The 20143-nt window shown below is 38.4% G+C and overlaps 1 protein-coding gene across 1 annotated transcript in view; it reads left to right on the top strand.

The window, feature by feature from the left end:
• LOC126267677 (dynein axonemal heavy chain 7-like) overlaps positions 1-20143 on the top strand; it is a 69711-nt gene that overhangs the window by 27836 nt on the left and 21732 nt on the right. Inside the window, exon 5 of the mRNA XM_049972979.1 lies at positions 17449-17584. Coding sequence (XP_049828936.1) covers positions 17449-17584 — 136 coding nt within the window. The remainder of the gene's footprint in view (positions 1-17448; positions 17585-20143) is intronic.

The raw sequence follows: 20143 nt of genomic DNA, 5'->3' as shown, positions 1-20143 counted from the left end.
ATCACCTGTCACTCGGCAATTATGGACGTACAATAAACAGAAGATTTCTCTATTGGGACAATTTAATGCTGAGGTATCTTACAAATGCGTTGTTCGCGCTGTTCCCATATTTGTGGTCGACCAGAGTAATGCAGAGAATCTTTTTGGTTCTGATGCCTTTCACGTTTTTGGGTTCTCCATAGATGATTCAGTCAATTTTGTCTCTGATGCTATTCCTTATGCTCAATTGGATTCCTTGTTGACGACATTTTCGTCCCTTTTTTCACCTGGGTTAGTCTGTGCAAACAACTTTGAAGCTCATATCACGCTCAAACCCACTGCTCGGCCTAAGTTTCTTCAAGCACAGCCCATTCCTGTGGCCCTTTGTGTTTGAGTAAAATGGAAGCTGGATCATCTCACTGCTTCAAGGGTCTTGCTTCCTGTCACTTCCAGTGAGTGGTCCTCTCCTGTCATCGTTGCTAAGCCAAATGGTGATATTCGTCTCTTTGGCGATTTCAAAGCCACTGTAAATGTGCAACGCCTCACGACACTTACCGTATGCCCCGACCTGAAGAATTGTTCACTAAAGTTGTGGGAGGCCAGTATTTTTCTAAAATTGATCTGTCAGAAGCTTATGATCAACTTCCTCTCGATGCTGCTTCCTGGCAGTTTCTGGTCCTTAATATGCCTTTCGGCATCCATCAATACCAACGATAGCCATTAGGGATTGCCAGCATCCGTGCTCTCTTTCAGCGATTCTTGGAACAATTATTGCTCCCTGTCCCTGTGTATAAATTACATGGACAAAATTGTTGTCACTGGCTCCACCACTGAAGAACATCTTCAGAACCTCCACAAACTTTTTCATGTCTTACAGACTGCCGGTCTTAAGTGTAATCTTCTGAAATCACAATTTTTCAGGCATCCATCACGTACCTGGAGTTTCAATTCTCTCGGGATGGTATTCATCCGGTTCAGTAAGCTGTCGCTGCGATCGATACCCTTCCTCACTCTACATCTGTTAAGGAACTGCAGGCCTTCTTGGAGAAAATGGCATACTATCACAAGTTTTTACTATCTGCTGCATCAGTGGATCAGCCATTGAATTGCCTGTTGCATAAAAACGTGACTTTTCACTGGTTCAAGTCATGAGAAGCGGCTTTCCATAAATTGAAGACTATGCTGAAACAGGCCCCATGCATTGCTTCTTATCAACCTTGCCAACATCTTGTTCTTGCCATGGATGCCTCCCAATATGGGGTCGGTGCAGTCCTTGTGCACCGTTTTTCTGATGGCTCTGAACAACCCATTGCTTATGCCTCCGTAACACTCATGGATCCCCAACAAACGTATTCTCAAATGGAAAAAGAAGCTTTGGCCATTATTTATGCACTTCATAAGTTTGGTGTTTTACTCTATGGATCCAAATTTCATCTTGTTACAGATCACAAACCACTTGTTTCCTTGTTTCATCCATCAATGTCACTTCCCAACAAGGCTGCACACCGCCTCCAGCGTTGGGCTCTTTACTTGTCTCGTTTCAATTATGAGATTCATTTCCGGCCGACGGCTCAACATGCAAATGCTGATGCACTCTCTCGCCTTCCCATGGGTCCTGATCTAGCATTCGATAGGGACAAACTTTTGTGTTTCCACCTGGATGTTGCCGAGCACCGGGTTATGGAAGGATTCCCCATCACCGGACACTGACTGGCGGCTGCTAAGGGTTCTGATCCTACCCTCTCCCTGGTTTTAAGCTGTATTCAGAAGGGTTGGCCAGATCATCCATTCGCTAAGACTTCTGACCCATTGCGGAACTACTACGCTTTGCGCTACCGCATCACAGCTACGATGGTGTTATCCTCCTTTCCACTGACAATGCTTCTCTGCGTGTGGTGGTACGTGCATTTTCGCATGCTTCGGTCTTGCGCCTGCTTGACCAAGGGCACTGGGGTGTCTTTCACACAAAATCTCTGGGACGTCATCATGTGTACTGGCCTGGCATCGACTCTGAAATAGCACATATGGTCGCTGTCTGCGGCCCTTGTGCGTCACAGGCTGCGGCCATCCCGAAGTCATCTTTGTCACCGTGGCCTTCGCCCGAGACACCCTGGAAGTGCATTCACGCTGACTTTGCTGGAGCTTTTTTAGGTACTTATTGGCTCCTCATAATTGACACCTACTCTAACTTTCCTTTCGTTGTCTGTTGCACGTTGCTACCACCGCGGCAACCACAAGTACTCTCGCCCGCATTTTTTCTTTGGAAGGCCTTCCCTCTACTTTTGTTACTGATAATGGTCTGCAATTTGCCTTATCCAAATTTGTGGAGTTTTGTGCTTGTCACGGCGTTATGCATGTCACAGCCCCTCCGTTCCATCCACAAACAAACGGTGAGGCTGAACGACTGGTCCACACATTTAAGGCTGATGTGGAAACTCTTGACTTCTTCTTCTGCTGATGATGCCCTTCTCCAGTTTCTGGCTTCTTACCCTTTCACCCCCATGGGCGACCACAGCCCGGCTGAGCTCTTACATGACCGACAGCCCGCACGCTACTTCATCTTCTGTGGCCTTCCATTTCACGGCTGCGGGTGTCTTCGCTTGGCCGGTTCACCACTGACGACCTAGTCTCGTTACGGGGATATGGCAGGTGGACAAAATGGAGTCCGGGTCGCATCTTACGACACCATGACCAATGCCTGTATGAAATCCAGATGGACACAGGTGTTGCAGTGCGTCATTCGGACCAGCTTCGGCCTCATGTGCCAGCAACGCCTGTTCCGAATGCCGCTACACCACCTTCAGCTCTACCCAATGCTCGGGATCTTGACAGCTCTCACTACTCACAACACAGCCCTTTCACTGTCATCTCGGTCCCAGTACAATAACGGACGCCACCAGGAGACGTGCCCATGCAGGAACCAGATGACCATTATCTGTCGGAGCCAATCTACTTGCCTCCTTCTCCTACGGACACCGACACATCACCCATGTCTCCTGTTATTTCAACAGGACTTGCTGCAACTGGCAGATTGGCACAGGGGGCCCTAGCAGATTTGACTGCTGTGTCTCCTGCCATCTAGACCCATTATCATTGGGGACACTTCCGTCAGTATGGGGAGCCTCCTCCTCAAGACTTTACGGGCAGTCACACAACACCTATGGATGTTAGCAATCTACAGGCCACCTCCATCAAGACCAGTGAATAAATTTCAAAGGGGGGAAAAGTGTTGTGACTTGCCGATCATTCAAAGCGCCGCCGCACAATTACGTGCATCCTCTACATGCGGCGCTGTCTGCCAGCCATGCAGCAGCTGCGCCACCTAAGCGGCCAGCCAGCCAGTGGCCACTAGACTTGGACGCAGTGCTCATTTGAATGTTACTGTGCTCACGTCTTGCTTTATCAACTTGCTCAGTGACTTATATGTGTTGTGTCATTTTGAAATATATGTGTTCAACTTGACGTTATAACAAAATCCATTCCAGGAAGAGTGAACCTAATATTAATGCTTTTTAACAAATATGTAAACAATAATTAATTGAAATAACTTGATTGTTAGTTGTTTAAGTTCACTGCTTCTGATTCCTGTCTTTTGTGTGTTGTTGAAAAGATAAAAGAAATACTGTAGACGACAAATGAGTCGATTTGACACATGAACCAATGAAGGTAGTACAGGATCAGATAGGTAAAAAGACAAACCTAGTGGAAATCCTTGGATAATGCAAGAGGTATTGAATTTAATTGATGAAAGGCATAAATTTAAGAATGCAATAAATAAAGCAGGAAGAAGGGAATAAAAAGGTTTAAAAAATTAGATTTACAAAAAATGGAGAATCTCTGAGCAGGAATGGCTGGAGGACAAATCTAATGACATAGAAGCTTATTTCACTGGAGGAAGATAAATACTGCCTGCAGGAAAACTAGAGGCCTTTGTGGAAAGAACAAGCAGCTGCATGAATATCAAGAGCTCAGATGGTAAATCAGTGCTAAGCAAAGAAGGGAAAGGTGGAAGAAGGAGTATATGTAGAGTGCCTATACAAGGGAGATGAACTTGAAAACAATAATGTAGAAGGAAAAGTGGACTTAAGTGAAGATGAGATGGGAGATATGATACTGCAGGAAGAATTTCACAAAGCTTATAAAGATCTAAGTCGCAACAAGACTCTTGGAGGTAGATGATGTCCCGCAAGAACTACTGATAGTCTTGGGGTAGCCAGAGCCATGAAAAAATCCTTCCATCTTGGATGGGTGATGTACAAGAGAGGTGAAATACCCTCAGACTTCAAGAGGAATGTAGTAGTTCCAATTCAAAAAAATGTGTTGCAGACAGCTGTGAAAATTACAACACTATCAGTTTAATAAGTCATGGTTGCAAAATACTAACATGAATTCCTTACAAATGAATGGAAAACTGGTAGAAATGGACGTCAGGGAAGATCAGTTTGGACTTGTAATGGTTAATAAAAAAGAAAAAGAGAAGAAAAGAAAAGATTGAAAATGTGGGAAGAAATGGTGAATAAAAAGGGGTTTTTAAAATAGTTAATGACCATGCAAAAGGGACAGAATGAAATGCAAATCGGACTATGTATTACAGAAAAGTTATCGGACTTTGTGATTCGGAAAAGCTATTGTTGGGGTGGTCCTTGTGGCGTTTCTGAGCAAAAGTCAAACAAAACTTGATTAACAGGGGGAAATGGCGTAGATAAGAGTTCATCCTTTACCATGTTAACATATCTTCTTTCATGCGGCATCCAGTTCTTCAAAAATCTCCTACTTTGTTTCTGTGTGAATAGTAGTAGCTGCTCTGAAATCTTGCAGTCGTCCAGGAATCACTAATTTATTCAAATCAAAATCGTCTTGAGATTAAATGCAATGTATTTTATGTTGCTACTTTCATCCTCTGAATTTCATACAAATTTCCACAATACGTCTGCACATAAATAAGTTGTTTTTCGTCTTAATCAGACCAAGACTAGCTAATAAGTTTTTACGTCTGCATTAAGCTTTCGCTCTCAAGAGACAAAAGACGGATAGAAAACAAAAAGAGTTACATTTTTTGTACTTTCCTTTTCTTATATATTTTCTCTGCCATCGAGCGTTCATACAGCTGTGATGGTATAATTTATATCTGAGGGAATGAGTGTAGCACGGAGAAATTCAAAGTCCCACTACAGACTCCATGGAAGTGTAGGAACACACGAGGCAGTAGTGTCTCTATGACTTATCTTACATGTTAGTTTAAGGAAAGACAAAACTGTTTTTATAGCAGGGGTAAAATACAGGGAACAAATGGCTATTTATAACTTGTTAAGAACCCATATGGCAGTTATAAGAGTTGAGGTGCATCAAAGGGAGGTGATAGTTGAAAGGGGAGTAAGGCAGGGCTGTAGTCAGGGATAATGGAACATAGTCAAATTAAATCAGGTAGGAAGGGGATCAGATTAGGAAATGAGACACTTAAGGTAGTAGATGAGTTTTGCTGTTTGGGCAAAAAAATAACTGATGATGGCTGAAGTAGAGAGAACATAAAAATATTGATTGCTAATAGCAAGAAATCCATTTCCGAAGAAGAAAAATTTCTTAACTCAAATATAGATTTAAGTATTAGGATGTCCTTTCTGAAAGTATTTGTACAGAGTGTAGCCATGTATGGAAGTGAAACAAGGATAATAAACAGGTTAGATAAAATGAGAATAGAAGCTTTTGTAATGTGGTGCTACAGAAGAATCCTGAAGATTAGATGGGTCAATCATGTAACTAATGAGGAATTACTGAATAATACTGAAGTTAGACTCAATGTAGTGTTTAGACTGCTGACACTTTATGTAAAACTAAGAATGAAACATAGTATCAACCAATTAATCATCATAAATTTGACCAATGATGATAATTGTGCTTCTCTTAAAAATGCTTCTTATTTTAAATCTTGACATGTCCCCTATACACCAAATCAAATGATTTGAAAATTGTATGTTCTAGATGAATAAGTCACATTTCACAATAAATGTGCTTTAATTGGAATCTAATTTCAGCAAAGCGGTCTTTATTATTTAAAATTATTTAAGCAGCTCTCAGTTCTTCTGCTAAACAAGAAGTGAAAATGACATTGAAAGCAAAGTAAGATCAGTAGTCTTAAGGCTTTGTCATGGCTTTTTGCCTCCTCAAGCCCTGTGTCTTGCACTTGCAAGTACAGATTTGAGTCTGTGATAAATTTCCTGATTGATTTAACAGATGTTACTTAGACGTGTTCCATACACATGATTTCACTGACATGGAAAGAGGGCCAGTCATGGATACCCCATCTGCTCTGCTCATTATAGTTTCTATCTGAGAAAAAATAGGCACAAAGACATGTCTAAATAGACCCATTGTCTTGTAAATGAATTTTTCATTGATGAGCTTTAGGTTTCTTTTAGAGAGACCCTCATAAAGAATGAAATGTCACTGCAGCTGACAAGAATTTGAATTGGCTTTGCCACTGTACAAAGACTCTGAGTGTCAAATGTGGTATTCACATTTGGCAAGACATCTTTTAAAAATTGTGTTTCAGGTACCCAGCAAAATCATATATTGGTGTTCTAGTGTTGCTGACAATGGGACAAGAAATTTCAGGCAAACTTCACAGCATAAGTCTTAGCATATGCAAATTCTTTGTTGTCTCTTCCAGAAAGTCACATCCTTGGACATGTCATCATCTTCTCATTGAGTTTTTCATCAGATCCCTCTGTAGTCTTCTGTCTACATGGTTGGTCAGAAAGTGTTACATATTTTTGATATAGTGTTCTTTTGAAAACAAGTAAGGTGTATTTTTATTTTATTTATTTATTTTTCCTGTGCTTGCAATATCACACAGTCTTTTCTTAGTTAAGATGTTGCATGCCTTCTCTTTTCCTGAAGTGTAGTTTTTTGACAGTTGTGGGTATATAAGGTCATGGCATGTTCTCCAATCAACATCTTTGACTGATTTCAAGTTTCCACTACACTGATGAAACTGTAAGTAGGTGCTGCCTTTGGCACTGGAGAAAAGTTAAGATACTTGTTGCTTAGGTTGATGAGTATCCTGCTTAATTCTCTCAGCTGTGTAGTATTCAGAGAACATGAGAATTTTGGAAATTGTCCTTCTGTGACCTTATTCTTGTTCAATTCTTCTTTGGACCATGTGATGCTATCTTTTCATTTCCAGGTTCTTGGACTCAATCTTTTGACCAACCTGAATGGGCATTGGTCATTTCCCTGGAATTTCTCTCATTCTCATTACAAGTATAATGTATCCTCTCTCTCACCAGTACCTTACGCACCCTCAGCTTATTCCACCCTGCTTCTGCCATGTCGATGTGGCATGTTGTCTTTGTAATGTGGCATGTTGTCACAACTTGTTCATCACAGTACCTTACAAGAAAGAATAGGGCACCAAAAGATCACCCTTTATGAGCTGGGTATTATAAGTTTCCTCATGTTGTGTATGTATCTTCCCTACAGAGATAATTTGAAGCAGGTTTGTTGGCAAATGGAAATACCACTTTCACAACTCTTGGAGCTTTGTACAACTGTTCATTCAGTTCAAAGTACGTGAACCAAAATTCTTGTTGGCTTCAGAATGATTTCCTTCAGTCTGTGAAGATGATCAGCTAATACATCAATGGCAAGAGAATGGACTTATTTAGGCTTGTTAATTTCCTTACCGCCACCTACTTTCTCTTTGATGGAGACTAATTTGAATGATGGATGGGATAACCAAGTCTAACTCCCTTTCAAACCTAGAAGTATTCCCTCTGTCTGAAATAGTGTGTTTATGTTCAGACTGTGAACATTATTGATTTCAAATTTTGTACTGCTGCTTCTGGAATATTCAGACAAGCCATGTAGTTGTTATTAATATAGACCTCCTCACCACTGCAGTTGTTCTTGGGCTGGAATCTGGAAGATTTAATCAATTCTCATATTCTACTAAAGTATAGAAAAATTCCTTCTGGCAGCTGTTATATTATGTCTTTTGTTACAGTTGATGGTATAAGGGAACACCGCATCTACAGTCTATGTTCATACATTCATGCTGAAGTTACTTAAACTCTTACCTGATAGTACTAAAGACAATTACATAAAAACCTGATAAATAGAACAGAACTGTCATATGTTCTCCAAAATAATCACCATTGTTAAGGTTCCCTCATTATTCTATGGTGCATCCTGCTTCTCTGATCTGAGACATCATAGCATGGAATAACTGCAAATCCAGCAACTACTGCAATGTGTAATAAAACAACATCATCATGCCAACTTGGAGATATGCAACAACCATCTACCCCAGTGTACATGCACAAACAATAATGGAACTCCAAATAGTTTGCAATTCTAAACTAATTATATAATAAAAAGAAATACTTTCACTGTGGTGATCATCATTCATCAGCTTGGTAAATTTTGGATAACACATTTCCTCATCGAAAGTGATATGTTTTGCAACATATCACTGTCATCAGATGAATGATGTCATTACAACACCATTAAATAAATAAATATAAAATATTTGTAGTTACAGACACTCTTCAGCATTTTAAGATTACAGTTTGGACAACTTATCTCTTTTATCTTATTGATTTTAATCTGCAAGAAATGAAAGTAATCAGCATAAAGCCTTTGTACGAAGTAACAGTTTCTGTATACATTGTCTCCATTTTCTGGACTAACCTTGAAGAGTGCTAGTAAGACAGTTGCACTTCTAGTTTATACTCAAATTTTATCGTTATACTGGGATAAACATTCATTGCTTAAACACACCCATTGTGTACAAGTAAATTTCATTTTTTATTATCAACTTAACACTGACTAACTTCATCCAGAAGCTAGTTGTATGAGAACAGTAGTTCTGTCAGTCTTGTGAAAATAGGTTTAAGTATCTGGATAATAGGAGGGTTCGACAACGGGAACTACGGAATGTGAAAAGAAGTAAAATAGACAAGGTGGTCCTGGCAGAGAAGAAAGACAGATAAAGAAAGACTAGGAATGTTAGAAGTGAAGATGTAAAGATTACAGACCCCCAAAGGCAGATGCCCATCCCCCAAACCCCCTACTCCCTGGATCCCTCCCTGAGAGATACATCACTGGTGGGCCAGAGGACGTTGATGTTTGCTAATCCAGCAAAACAGACACCACCTGCTTCACATCCACAGTCCCAATAAACTGGTTCTCACAACTTACTGTTGGCATCCTATGATGAGAGTAGCAACACTGATAGTAACGAGTTATTGACTAAAGTACCAAACAAACTTGTGAGCTCACTTCTTATTTGGCCTACTCTTCATTTAAGTTAGGTAAGGTAGGTAAATGATTATCACATTCATATTAACTTAAGCCCTACGAAATCTGTGCAAACCCAACCATAGAACATATTGCATTGCAAATAGTACAAATTCCTCTTCCTCAAAATTCACCCATTCGAGAGGCATACAAAACCTGTAAAAAATATACTACAGTACGCTTGCATGAAATACATACAAATTGAGTCTTTAGATATACCCGATGTTTTTTTAATGTTAATCATATTTCTCAAGAAACATTTCATGTTTTACCACTACATATAAATGTATTCTTTGTGGCACTACCATCAAGCAAGATTAGTTACAAATTTGGAACAACTAAGAATGTTTTGCTGACACGCGTTTTTATATGTCCTTACTCCATGCTATCTACATTATGAACAGCACACAAAACTGAGACTCTTATATCACTATTTTTCCTTTATTAAATCAATATATAAATTATACCACTACAAGTCAGGTAGTACCCCCATGTCACAGCTTTGGAGTAAGCCCCAAAACCAAGACTACTCAACCTCCATAGAATCTCTCAATGACACCTCCTTCCACAGAAGGCCATCTCCTAACTGCCATTAAATTTCCACAGATACACTGATCAGCTAGAAAACTATAATCACCAACCTATTATTGACATAAACCCACCCAAGTAATAGGAGCATTACCTGGCGATGAATGACTGCTAGTCAGACACACACTTGGCGCATGTGATATCAACAAGCATGCTGTTCATGTGTAGAATGGGGTAGGTGCATAATCAATCTGAATTTGACTGAGGTCAGATTCTGATGGCCCAGAGGCTTGGCACAAGCATTCGAGAAACTGCACAACTTGTCAGCTGTTCAAGGAGTGCTGTGGTGAGTGTCCTCAACATGTGGGAAAACCAAACTGAAATTACATCCAGACAATGTGGGGTGGGGTGGCAACTGCTTATTACAAATATTGGATGTTGTAGGCTGGGCAGACTAGTAAGAAGAGACAGGTGGCCAACTGTGATGAACTAACATTAAACTTTAATGCTGGGAAGAGTACAAGTGTGTCTGACCACACTGTGCACCAAACACTCCTAACAATGGGCCTCCACAACTGGCAACCCATGCTTGTACCAACATCATGACATCAGAAAGTGTGACTGAAATGGGCACATTACCATTGGCACTGGATCTTGGTGCAGTGGCAGAGCATTGCATGGGTTGATGAATCCTGATACCTTTTTCATCATGCCAATGTGATGGCATGAATCTGTCATCTTCCAGGAGAACAGCTTCTTGAACCTGCACTGCTGAATGGGGACATGCTGCTGGTGGCTCCATTGTGCTTTGGGGAACATTCATGTGGGCATCCATGGGTCCATTGGAGCAAGCAACACACCATGATGGCCAAGGAATATCGTACACTGGTTGCAGCTAGTGTTCATCTCTTCATGGCAGTCATGTTTCCCAACAGAAGTGACATTTTTTACCAAGGTAATGTACCATGTCATAAGGCCTGGAGTGTGATGGAGTGGTTCAAGTAACACAGTGGTGAGCTCTAGCTAATGTGCTGGGCCTCCAACCCGCCAGATTTGAACCCAATTGAAAATATCTGGGATGCGACTGGACGTGGTGTCAGAGCTCATTGCCCTCCTCCCTCGAGTTTATGGGAATTAGGCGACTTGTGTATACAGACGTGGTGCCAAGTCCCTTCAGCAACCTACCAAGGCCCCATTGCTTCCATGCAATGATGCATCACCACCCAAGGTAGACATACAGGCTTTACACAAGAGGTCATAATGTTCTGGCTGATAGTGTATAGTGTAGCTATATCAATCTCAGTTTCATTTCATTCAAGTGTCGGTGCTCCTTTCTTTGGTGTGTCCACCCTATTCATTACATAATTTATGTATAAGGGCAGAGTATCCTGCTTCTTATTACTACTTTCTTCTCATATGTTTTGAGGTAAATTACTCCTACTTCATCTAGAATCCTTGCCCAAATTCTGAACTTCCTCCAGGTGATGTCTCACAAGTATACTATTGCACATTTTATTTGCTGTGACCATATGATAATTTTTATTTATTGCAAACATTTTGTGTTCCTTGGCTCTGAATTTCCCTATGTGGATCTCATTGGAATCTTGCTGTGATGTTATAATGTAATTCAGTTACTTTATAAGCATACCTTTCATCTTTTCATTTTGTTTTCCTTTTCAAAATGACATTGCTAATATCTAGCATCAACAATGCTGGTTCTCAATTAAAGAAATGAATAAAATAAAACAAATAAAATAAAATAAAATTCTAGGTGATGTACCTTTCTCTTGTTTTGTTAGTAACCTCAACATTCTATAAGTTTATTATGTAATCTTCTCGGTTAATCCAGATTGTTACTGTAAGTGCATCTTATAAGTCCTTATACACATATCATTACTGCCTAGTTCAAAATACACTCTTATTAACATCACATTAATGTATGCATAACCAGAACACTCACTCATATTCTAATAGATGCAAATATGATAACAACTTAAACACAAAAAAATTCTACTCTGAAAATATTAACTGTCTTTGGCAAATTAAAAAGGGAGGGCTCTGTATAGAGCAGTATGTTTAGTCATAGCAAGAAACTGGGGAACTGTTCCTCTGTAATCTTACACTATAATAAGTACAAAGTGACCTTCATTGCCATTTCTTATGTTGTATTTGTCTACATAATGGCAAGAAACATCTGAGAGAATCTGTCCAGCGTCTACAATCTTTCTGATCACATGTTTATTGAAATAAGCATTGTGTCATCTATTTATGCTGCAATTAATTACAAGAACTTCAATGAGTATTGAGTAATTGCTCAGTTGTAAATAACATAATCTTCTCTATAGTTATCTAAATATTACTTAGAAAATGTTTATTTGTACATATTACACAAATAAATTCACAGTCAGTGTAAAATAGCAACTTGTATTTGCGTACATGTTGTTCATGTAAGTGCATTTTCTTTATACAACAACAGACCCAATGTCATTTATTTGAGAATCTTCAAACATATTTCCAAGCTGAGACATAGTAGTTCTGAATAAGCTAGCAGTTGTCACAGTGCATAACACAACTCCTATTGTCATCCCAACTATGAGACACTTGGCAGCCATCCATCTAAGGATACATGCACAGACAACAGTTTTCAGTTCTGAGCTAATAAGCTAATAATAAAAAAATACTTCCACTTTGGCTATCATCATTTATCTCATAGGTAGGCATTTGGTATGTTACATCACAACCTGTATACAGAACACCACAAAGGAGCTGCACTGATATCTGCTACTTGAAAGCCAACTGTATTCTCTTTCTATGTAGACAACACAATTGTAATTTAGCCACATTAGAAAGACAAACTATAAGAAATCATACAATGTCTAAATTCAGGAGTTTTCAACATACCTTTGTAATGGTAGTGGAAGTGGAATGAGTCTGCTGTTTTGGGATGTACTGGTTAGGAGAAAAGTAGATGACACACTGGGGTATTGTGTTCACTGTAAAACATGTGTTCTGAACATATATCTGCCTTTGGATAGTCAGCATCCAAGCAGAGAAATGGTGTTCTGCAGAACACTCATGCTGTACCACAGGCTGAAAATTTTAACAGGTGAATTACAATGTTGTATTTACCCAGTTGTAAGATGAGGTTCTTTACCCAATCCATCATTCAGAAAATTTAGAGTTATGTTATATTCACAGATTAAACTATTCCTGCTGAGGTCAATATTTTTATGCGGTTTAGAAGGGGATATACGAGTAGTCCTACATTTATAGGGGTAGTCTTACATTTACTGGGGTCTTCTTAGATTTAGAGGTGAAATTTTAGCTGTTGAAGTCACATGCAGATTTATTTGAAGAATTTGGAAGGGCAGGCCTCAGCAAATGACATTCACATTCCAACAGGCTCATGATTTCCCAATAAGCTGAAGCACTCGATACAATATCGACATTGCTCAAACAATCATGTGACATTCCCTAGTGCAAGAGATACTTGAGAAACTTTGAGCTAGTCAGTACAACAGTCTAGTGCTCTGATTAAAATTCGACAATTTGTGATACACAGGAGGAAAACCATTAAATTCTATCATCTTACAAAAATTTGCTGTATTTGAACAGTTTGCAATACATATTCTCATACATGTATGGATAATGTTTACAAAAGTTAATGCCCTTTCTTAAGTAAAAGTAACATTCAAAAGCTGAAATGTTTTTCTTCAGAACCATTACTTGATTCAGAACACAGGCAAATATTTTATTTGCTTATGAGGGACTGTAATGATTTATAAGTGGATTGCACAAGAGAAATTAAGTCATTGTTCATATGTAAGGGTAAACACGCTACCAGTTGTAGAATATGATGGTAACATTCAGTTGAAACAAGAAGGAAAATTAATATAGAATTCAGTGTCTAACAAAGGAAATAAATTATATTAAACTGTCTGTAATTGCTTTCGTGAGAATAAATTATAGCAGCAAGACATTCATGGAAATAGCACTGACAAATGTCACTAGATCACCGTACAGGCAAAAGTTCAAGAATGGAGCTGAATCATAATTGAAATCTTTCATTTATATATAAGCTGGTGTTGTTACATACGACCTACCTGCCAAAAGCTATTGCAGTCTATTTTTAACAGTTTCACAAGCTCAGCATTATCTAATGGTTGGACGGGGAACAGTGACACCAGCTTCACTATGGCAATAATGATTGCAGAGATGGCAGCAGTGAGCAAACAGCAAATTTCATAATGTTGCCAACCATGGGTATCTATACCACATACTTTGGCTCTTTCTGAATGTCCACCACATTTAAACTGCAGCTCAACTAAATCCATTTGTAGTTGGAATCAAACTGACTTCAATGTTAGACAAATTTTCAACATTAGTATTCATTTCTGGAGGAGACAGTAAAAGTCTACATAGTGGCCAGTTGTGCGCTTTCCTGTTTCTTGCTTCAATGTTGTCAGCATTCACCATGCTGTATGATGAGTATGAAAGGCAGTAGATCAGCTGGTTCTATACAGTGAGTGATGGGTAGGATTTATGTTTGGAAGCAAGAGACATTGTGACAATCGCATGTCAGTACAGAAGATAAATCCAACATGTATTCTCAGGTCCCATCATAATGATAATCTCAGAAATAGCAACATTTTTGGGAGAAACAGTCAAATATTTGTGATAATGAAGATATAAATTTCAATGTTGCGCTGTTATGAAGATTATGATGACAATGGTTAAAAAAAATAATGATACCACAGACTGCAGCATTAGTAAGGAAAAACAGTAGAAAAGAAAATGGCCTGAAAATTAATGTAAACCATTTCTTTTTGTTTATTTTGTTTCACCTAGTATTATAAAAATGCAGACAATCAATAAATGCCACAAGTTAGAATAAACTTAATGTTGACTTTTTGGCAGATACTTTATGTCATTGAAATGGTTTGTAATTTTGATTAATCAGAATAGGTTAAGAACAAATTTTTCTCATCTGAAATTGGTATTCTGCTAAAATGGTTAAACAGTGCAGCAAATTTGTCTTGATCCCAGACACGTTCTTGTGAGAAAACAGAAAGTCAAAGAGGAAATGTTTCCATTCCATATGCTGTCACTCAGTCAATATGGATCTGTCACATTATGAAGAAGCATAAAGTGCAACTCATGTTCTGCCCCCTACCAAAATTAAATTGCTCTTAGGCAGCAAAAAAAATGATTTAGTCCTCCACAAGTGTGAAGTGTACTATTGCCTCTGCCATAGTGATTTGTCGTAAGTGGATCAAAGAGTCAGATTCCTGGATGAATGAAGCTCTGAACACCAACATCACATATGTATAGAACAACTGGGGTAGGTCAGTGGTCCCTGAGTACTGCCTAGAAACAGGACACTCCATGAAATTCAACCAAAGCTGCTGAAACAGTCCTCCAACTTCCAGGAATCCACCATAAAATATTCCATTCAAGTTAAAATAGCCTTCGACATTTCACTCTATTGGCTTCAGACTGTGGAGATGTAACCCAAAGTATGAGAATGAAGAAGCAAATGGGCAGAGTACCATTGTGGATGCCAGATGGGAAGACACTGAGTGAAATAGGGCACTAAGTTGCAAACTGAAAGAGTGGTCTTCCAATGTACTTGTAGAAGGAGTGGGTGGCACCTGTAGGTGCAAAAGGAAGGTACCAGTCATATATTGTACAAGAGTCTTCATTTATTAAAGCTCAGTGGGTACAGCCCATGCAGGATACAGTGACTGATGTGAGTGAACAATTTTCATCCAAAGTGCTGGGTGAAGTTCAATCATCTGTTCAGAACGGGAGGCCAACAGTACCTGATACCTTTCAGCCAGTCAACGATGACAGAATTGATGTACACACCCTACAATCTTTCTCGAACATTTTTATAAAAACTATTCAGTGAAAAAAAAAACATTTTTCCTTTACTTATAGCTTTATATTTCAGATTCATAATGGCATTCCCATCATTTTGTTATTGTTATATTTATGTGGAAGTAAGACACAGTGGGAAATTCAAAAAAGTTTGCAATGAAAAATAGAGGTCACTATGATTTTGTGTTTGGTGCATAATACATAATATGTTGCAGCATACGAAATTTAGGTAACATATTGAATTTTTCTTTAGACTTGGCTGGAAGTCTATATATGTCACCAATGTAAAGAAAACTGATATGATGTAGCACCCTCATTTTCAATCATGCCATACCAACAATATAGCCACTGTTAAATACCCACATCCTCATATTTCATAAATGGTTTCTGATATCAAAATGAGATTTTGGCAAATAATAGTATGCAAACAGGAGACCATTTTGTGATACAGTTATAATGCAAAACTTCATTATCCACCATGTTATTCCACTAAATACAGATTTTTTTAAATGCAAGAATGCAATTTTTAAGGGCCATTGATAGCTTGTGAAATGAGAAATGCTATGGTTTTTGGAATAACATAAATGCACACACTATATGTTTATTTTGTACTGGGAATGTGCTTTTTTGTAAGCTACTGTTCTTACTTTTCTCAGTTACGCAATGAATAAACTTAATAAACCACTTTTTCAGAATTATTTTGCAACTGCATCTGCACAACACATGAATTATGTAAGACTGTGTAAACTCTGCTGTGTTTTGGTAAAATTTGCCTTTCATGATGCTTCTCTGGAAGTTACAAATTGTTAACAAGCCAGACAAAAATAAATTGACGACTTTTCAGTGATATTGTTTTTAGATACTAATCAAAACAGAGGTTGCAGTAGATGGTTTTCAATGATCACCATGCAAGTCTAGGCATGGAAGGTCCCCACTTAATATTTACAGAAATTGTGAGTGTAGGTTCCACCTTAGAATGGCACTTCCCTTCCAGTGCTTAACATTTCCCCTACAGTGCCTGCCCATATCTCCCACTTCTACTGCTCTCCCCACATGTGCCTTGCCATCTGAGCACCAAGCAGCCACAACATTCTGCATTCACTATACTACAGCATAACAGAAAGTACAACATATTAAGTTGTGTAGCCCATCCCTGATATGTTTATTTTCAGCAGAGTAGTTTAATGCATGTGTTTAGTTCAAAAAGTGACCATACCAGTTTAACCCAATGATGTAGAGACTGAGTATTTCCTAATGATATTTCTATCCCAAAAAAAGTGAAGAAATCAAGTACTGCATCTGAAGTTATGGAGCAGTTTGTTTCCGACAAACGGATACAATGCCTTAATTACATTTAAGTAAAGTGGGACAGAAATTGTACACTGGTATGCTTCACTAAGATATGTTTTTACCAAAAACAGATCTAAGATATTACTTACAGACATTATTGGGAAAGTGGAGAGATACCCTGCAAAGTGTTCTTGTACAAGCTTCTCATTGAAATATATATTGTAAAGCCTATCAATTTAAACAGTGTACATGAATACATTCTAAGTGTAGTTGATTGGAAGATATTAATGTAAATTTTCATTAGTCCACAAATTTTCTTTGGCTTTTTTTTTTTTTTTTTTTTTTTGAAAATGATCCCTGTATTCAGCTTTTTCTGGATTTCCAGTGCCAACAGTTACTTAAAAAGAGAGCAATATAGATGAAATTTATGTTTTTTCAGAATATAATTATAAACATTGTAATTTTTATTGCTAGGAAGCCTTGAAGGAGAGAGAATTCATTGGACAGAAGCATCTGACTCATTGCAGCTCGCGCTTGATAACCTGCCTGGCAATGTTTTAGTATCTTGTGGAGTTATGGCATACCTTTCACCTTTCACATCAGTGTACAGGTACCAAATGTAAAATTTTCATTGTTTCAAGACAAACACATCAATATGCTAACATTTATAGAGAGTTAAAATTTCCTAAGACATACACAGGGAAGCCGACTGGGGTGGCCGAGCGGTTCTAAGTGGTACAGTCTGGAACCGCACGACCGCTACGGTCGCAGTTTTGAATCCTGCCTCAGGCATGGATGTGTGTGATGTACTTAGGTTAGCTAGGTTTAAGTAGTTCTAAGTTCTAGGGGACTGATGACCTTAGCAGTTAAGTCCCATAGTGCTCAGAGCCATATGAACCATTTGAACATACACAGGGCATGTATACACATAGTGGTAACTAGTTTACTTGTATGTATAACTTTGTGATTTGCTTTCTGCTTCGAATTTCTTACATATTAAAGATGGTTCCCTTGGCCTTTACAAGTCTGGTTTCCTCACATTAAGTGGCAAAAGTTTTGCACATATGAGACGACACCAAACAGTGTTCAACTGAATAGCAGTATGATAATAATACATGCATGTTCTTTAGATATAGTTTTATTCATGTTCTAGCTGGTTAGTTATTTGTTTGTAGGTTTATCATTGTGACAAAGTAGACAATTTTTTAACAGCTGTTGATCACACCTTAGCATGTTAGGCTAATAATAATATATAATACACTTCCAGGAAAATTTTAAAGAACCAAACTGCCACTGCACACGACATGCATACCAACTTAGTACATCTTGACATGTAGTAGGTATGCATATGTACATTCTGTCTGTAGAACAACACATTATCCTGTAACGTATAGTGTTGTAACACCCTTTTGTTCTGATTCTGTGTAATGAGTAGCTTTACTTTTCTCAATCTAAGACGACCATCCTCCAGTACTTCCATGTTTCTACACATATCTGAGAAATACTGTTTATAATTACTGTCTTTCATTAGTAATATTCTGTAATCTGATGTTGGCTCTAATAAATGTACGAATTCTGATAAACCTTGTAGTAAACAGGACAAAGTATGTGCTTTGACATTGTCCTCTCCATTAAAATGTACAATTTCAAAACCACATTCCTGTAGATACATTGTCCAGAGAGACTGTTGAATAGACAGGGTGAATCACTAACTATTGCCACCAATAGTAACCCAAAAAGTATGACAGAAACTGAAAAGTTTGTGGGACAAAAGTTGTGTGAGACAATGTGGGTCATAATATGACATTAGTTTTTTATTGTTAGGTAGGTTTGCTACAGAGATAGAAATGTCAACTTAGCCTTTTTAAAAGGGATGCTATAGTTGGGCACTTATTTTCTGATATCAGCTATCAAGATGAATCCAATGATGTGTAACAGGAAGGTCTTTGAAGGTCAATGAAGTTCACAAAGGTGGATGAAACACCATTTATAGAAGGTGTTCAGAGTGATGAACATTGGTATCAATGCAGTGCTGCAATCTTCTTATCATGGATTGTGCGGTATTCCTTATCACATCAGCACTCATCGAAGCACATGCTCTGACAATTCTTTCTCACCTATCTTCCGGTGTTGTTGGAACATCTTTATAAACAATGTCTTTTATGCATCCCCACAAGAAAAAATCCAGAGGTGTCAAGTCTGGCGAATGAGCGGCCATGACACATCTCCTCCTTGTCCAATCCAATGATTTGGGAATTGTCTCTGCAATTAATTTCAAAAGTGCCAGACACCCATCATGTTAATATCACATTCTGTTCCTTGTTCCTAAAGGTATTTCTTCCAGAACAGACCTAATGTTTCTTGCAAGAATGTGGAATACTTCCTACCATTAAGATTTTCTTCAATGAAATAGGGACCTATAATACATTCCTTCAGAATTCCACATGACACATTCACAGACCATAGTTTTTGGTGTGCAACTTGCCACAGCCAACATGGATTTTCACTTGCTCAATAATGCATGCTATGCAAATTAACATCTCCATGGTTCATGAATGCAGCCTCATCAGTAAATAAAATCAAATTAATAAATGTGTCATCCCTCTGAATCTGAAGCTGAGGCAATCGTCAGAATTCAATGTGATGCATACAATCCATGCAAGTTAATTCTTGGTGGAGATTCATATGGTAAGGATGATATTTATGGTGATGCAGAACATGAACAACACTACTCTGGCTCATGCCAGATTCCCTTGCAATTTGATGTGAACTAACACAAGCCTCTTTAACCACAGTGGCAAGAGTACCAATTTCCATTTCCTCATTAGTAACTTTCCTTTGCCGGATATGTTTCTGATGCAGTAAAGATCCAGTTGTTCTCAATTTATCATACACATATTTAAATGTATGATGTGTAGGGTCAATACTCTGAGGATATCTTTCAATGTATAAGTCTCTAGCTCTCACTGACTTTCGTTGGCATTCTCCAAAAAGAGTAGCATATCAACTTGTTGTCTGAAGGAATACACCATTTACATTTGCTTGATTTGATGATACTAGTTTTACCGTTTCTATTAGCGATATAATGTGAAACCATTGAATGGTGTTTACATGTCAATGGCACGTTAGATGGATACCCCGTATTCAGTGAATATTTACTATTTCATGA

The sequence above is a fragment of the Schistocerca gregaria genome, chromosome 4 (assembly GCF_023897955.1).
Source record: "Schistocerca gregaria isolate iqSchGreg1 chromosome 4, iqSchGreg1.2, whole genome shotgun sequence".
Classification (NCBI taxonomy): Eukaryota; Metazoa; Arthropoda; class Insecta; order Orthoptera; family Acrididae; genus Schistocerca; species Schistocerca gregaria.
The sequence above is the reverse complement of the archived record's forward strand: the minus strand, read 5'-3'. Positions and strand labels throughout refer to the sequence as shown.